At 39.0% G+C, this 4,874-nt stretch overlaps 1 protein-coding gene across 1 annotated transcript; it reads right to left on the bottom strand.

The window, feature by feature from the left end:
• Nucleotides 1–972: 972 nt before the first annotated feature.
• Nucleotides 973–1,767, bottom strand: LOC140139320 (uncharacterized). Its single transcript, XM_072161099.1, has one exon. It carries the CDS (start codon nt 1,765–1,767, stop codon nt 973–975), a length of 795 nt encoding a protein of 264 aa, XP_072017200.1.
• Between the last annotated feature and the right edge of the window lie 3,107 nt (nt 1,768–4,874).

Here is a 4,874-nt window from a genome sequence, read left to right as displayed (position 1 = left end):
TGGTATAAGGATGATGACGTAATTAGCATTGGTCAACGACACTCCACATCGGATGATATTATGGCGGAATTGAAGCAGAAAACCTGTCAAAAATCCACTGGTGAATTCAAAGCAAATCTAAAAGTGTCAATACGTGAAAAGAATGTATAGACCTGATGCCAGACATTCGATTAGAGGTTAATGCCTAGGTTTAAAATTTGTTGCAGTTGAAATGGCTAAATCAATGCATGCGACATTTTTGATCACTTTTAAAACCGGGCCTTCGTCTAGAAAATTCGTGTAACTTTACTTCTTGAGGCCACGTTGGATTCACCGGGGTGTCATAATATGCAGGTTTAGAGAGCGTATCTATTTAAAAACAACATTTAGTCCTACCCAAATATGGTTTAGTTTTACATTTAGGATCTTCCAAGTGCAAGTATACTTTTTTTGGCGCAGTATACATAACTTACCCCTGATACCAGTCGTTTATTGTTTTAAGTCATCATCAAATACAGCAACTGAGCGTAATGTTGAAGGGATTCAATCTAGCCCCCTCCCTTTCGCCCAAACTTACATCATACCACATGTCTCTATTGTTTTGAGTCCTTACCACGTCATAACTTACTTAAATTTCAATCCAGCAAACACCCTAAGGTTCAAACGTACCTAAGACTACTAGCCTCTCTTCCTTTGTTTCAGTCACCATCAAGTACGTCAACCGTGCGTAATGCTGAATGATTGAAGGATTCAATCTAGCACTCCCCCAGTCACTCACCATCTACCGCAACATAGTGACGTAAGTTCAAATATTGAAAGACTTAGGAGTTCAGCGTACCCGCCCTACTTACCCCAAATCCCAAGCGACATTCCCCCATCCTCTCGTCCCTCCGTACTCCGACACGCCGTTCCCTTCACCATCCACCGGCCGTTACGTAAGTACGTGCGTAAGTAATAACAGATTTAGGAGTTTATTAGGTTCTTACATCCTACTTACCCAAGATCCCAAGCAATGTTCCCCCATCCCCGTGTCCCTCCGTACTCCGACACGTCGTTCCCGTCACGTGTTAAAGCAACCATAACAGAAGCGTCTGCTATAGCGTAAACTGGACTCATAGCCATCTCAAATATACTGCCAATAACTAATACCTCAATGAAGACACGATATACGCCATGGGGATCGTACTGCCAACTCCTGTCTTCGTAAAGATCATGTGACTGTTTTGAATTAATGTTTCCCTCTTCGTTGTACTTGGCTCCTGTATGTTTCGACGTATTTGTAGATGACGTCACGTCACGTCGTTCTATACCAACTTTTCTGTAATTATATTCACCGCTTATTAATGATCTTTTAGTCAAGGTTGAGTTTGTATCGTAAATGCCTTCACATGGAGCTAGTTCCGGACTTCGTAGAAGACTAAGTGCAACTCCGCTGCCTAACATCGCCATCAAAAGACCAACCATCCATGCGCGACGATAGCCTATTTTATCAGACGCCACCCCTATGATTGCCGTAGACATGGCAGAAGTAAATGGCCGTACGGAAGATGCAAGACCTATTCTACTTGGAGACAAACCTAATTGTTTCATCTGTAATGGTAGGAAGGTGATGATAGATGAACCAGCTCCGATGAAGAAGAGATAAAATATTTTGTATTTAAGCATCGTTCGGTTGATTTTAAAAACATCTTTCCAACGACTGGTATTTTCATTATCGGGAATCTTTTCCATGCCTTCCTGCTGTTCGTCAATACTGCCTTCAGTCGGCTCCTTTTCTTCAGATAACATAATTAGTTCTTCGTTGTCTCTTATTATTTTCCCGCCAAAAAGAGCTTTAAGTTTGCCCTCATGAAAGTTAGATCTTTGTTTGACCTTGATGAAAATGATTGGCAATTATGGCATCAACAAAGTTAATAAACGCATGGGCATTGTATCCGTCAACAATAAACAAATGGGCGTTGGCTCAAATCTTTGGTATTTTGATAGCTCTTAGATTTTTGTTTTCTTATTTTGTTTTCCGATTTCACAATAGAGATCTATGTGTGAATCAAATCCAAAATTGAACCAAACGAGTTATATAGTATATAGGAGTAATATGACCTCGCATATCTTATATATTGCCCAAATCATAACAAAGTTAATAAGCACACGGGCACTATATCCATCAGCGTAAACCAATGGACGTCAGCTCAAATCTTTGGCATTGACAGCTCTTAGATATTGATTTTGATATCAGACGAAAATATTCGGATACCGGGTTGGAAAATGATGAATATCTCCCGTAAATGATTTTTTCTCAAGAAACCAGATGTGGTCTCATACACTTGAAAATACGTGTTGAACAGATATAATAGTGCGCTTTGAGAAACGGCCGTGAGTCTTGAACTCAAAATCTGACCAAAATCGCTAATTTTATATTGCGTTGGTCCTGTATGGACTACAGCGCGCAGTATAATCTGCACTCACTACTCCAATGTAGGCAGTATGACCATTGACCACAATGTCATATACAAGCTTACTCACACAGCGAGAAATCAATTACAACGCCTATTGTCAGTAGCCTTAGTCAGGTCACCGTGCTAATTATATGCGTCTCATAAGGTCGGAATAAAATGACCTTTCGTGGCTGTGGATTCATCCTACCATGGCGATTTCTACCATGGAGATATCGGGGCGATGACACTGTGCGTCAGCTCAAATCTTTGGCATTGACAGCTCTTAGTTATTCTTCCTTATTTTATTTTCCGTTTTCAGAATACAGAGTGTCAGTCAAATCAATCTGAACCAAACGACTTACACACTCAGTCTATAGGAATAATATCTTCCGTGGAGACATCTGAACCAAACGACTTACACACTCAGTCTATAGGAATAATATCTTCCGTGGAGACATCTGAACCAAACGACTTACACACTCAGTCTATAGGAATAATATCTTCCGTGGAGACATCTGAACCAAACGACTTACACACTCAGTCTATAGGAATAATATCTTCCGTGGAGACATCTGAACCAAACGACTTACACACTCAGTCTATAGGAATAATATCTTCCGTGGAGACATCTGAACCAAACGACTTACACACTCTGTCTATAGGAATAATATCTTCCGTGGAGACATCTGAACCAAACGACTTACACACTCAGTCTATAGGAATAATATCTTCCGTGGAGACATCTGAACCAAACGACTTACACACTCAGTCTATAGGAATAATATCTTCCGTGGAGACATCTGAACCAAACGACTTACACACTCAGTCTATAGGAATAAAATCTTCCGTGGAGACATCTGAACAAACTCTGTTGACATGCAGTATGGTGCACATCACCCCTTTCGTTTAGGGCTAAGGCATTAATAAACGTAATGTAACAATATTGGTATAATGCACTACAGGCATCATATGACAAGTTGAAATTATCTGCTCCTATATTATCTCCGATGTAAACTAAAACACTCATAATCTGCTTTCCATCATTGGTTCTCTCTTCATTATGTCGTGTCATCATAATCCTACAATTGATATTCCCTTTTATATCACTCATACATAAATTCTAGACAGTTCATTGGTTGATTATCATTTATCATTTTTACCATCACCTCTCCGTGTTAGTCTTTACTATATAGTACACTGCCCCTAGTGCGCGTTGCCCCGAGCCGTGCTGACTCTTGGACTCGCATTTAGTTAATGGACCCCAAAATGTGAAGTATATCACGGCAAAACATGGTGTTATGTTGATGAAAATGTATTTCCTACCTTAAATATTATTTTAGTAATAGAATTTATGCATGAGTGATATAAATAAATATTAACTGTCTTAATTATTCCGATGTCGAAACTATAACACTCATAAAGATGCTTTCCATCACTGGTTCTCTCGTGGAATGGAACAATCCATGTCGTGTCATCATACCATCCTACATTGATTAATTTTGTATATTATATCATGATTACAGTGGCGTAAGCCATGTGATAGTTTTTACTCTCACAAGGCATGAACAGAAACCATTTGATATCATGATATAAAACAAATATTACATGCCAATATTCGTGTAATAGTAAAAATATATCATTCGGTCAACTTTTGACTGATCTATTTCACTCGGCTACGCCTCGTGAAATAGAAAAGTCAAAATTGACCTCATGATATATTTTGTACTATCACACTCATAGGCATGTAATATTTGTATACCATCTGATAGTTCTCATTATGTGACGTGTCATCAAGGGGGTGACACTAAATTCACGGTTGTTCTATTAGCAACGCAAAATCTATGAAAAATTCAGCTGGTTTACTAGCTAGAAAGTGAGGCCAGTTAGCGATCCGTTATAGCTCGTTATGAATAATTCATGTTCGACCCCTTGGATCATGTTAATTGAGTTTGGCAAATAACAACGTTGTTAGTTTTGCGAACTTTGCCTGTTCAATGAGAGTATAGCGCGCCCCAATACATCTGGGCACAAAACAGGCGAAAACGATCCAGTTTAATGAAATGGCGGACGGGTATTCCCATCAGGCACCAGTGATATGTTTTTTCAAAGAAAGTCTACTAATTTGATATGAAATGACATTTTGCAATAGCAAAGTCAAAATCAGGACTTGCTGTCAATAATATGAAGGAAATATGTGACAGAGGCAAGGTGGGAAATACATGTAGTATTTAAGTTATAATAACCTTTGATACCCGACCTGACCTTCCATCATGGCGCCTTATTCGTCTTTATGTATTTCTATTATGCTCTCAAGTAAAATAAAATACCAATCTGCTCTGAGCAGACAATGTTACTTTGCTCCCAGCATGTATTATTGATTTTATACGGAAGTAAAGAAATGCACAGTGTATGTGCATGATGTGCAAGCATACTCCAAATATTTACGGTAAATCTGAATAG

This window comes from Amphiura filiformis, chromosome 18 (assembly GCF_039555335.1).
Source record: "Amphiura filiformis chromosome 18, Afil_fr2py, whole genome shotgun sequence".
Taxonomy (NCBI): Eukaryota; Metazoa; Echinodermata; class Ophiuroidea; order Amphilepidida; family Amphiuridae; genus Amphiura; species Amphiura filiformis.
Note: the sequence above shows the minus strand (reverse complement) of the source record. Positions and strands in the feature narration are given on the sequence as shown.

Excerpts from the sequence above, each read along its gene's own strand:
- LOC140139320 (XM_072161099.1), bottom strand. The coding sequence starts at position 1,767 with ATGTTATCTGAAGAAAAGGAGCCGACTGAAGGCAGTATTGACGAACAG.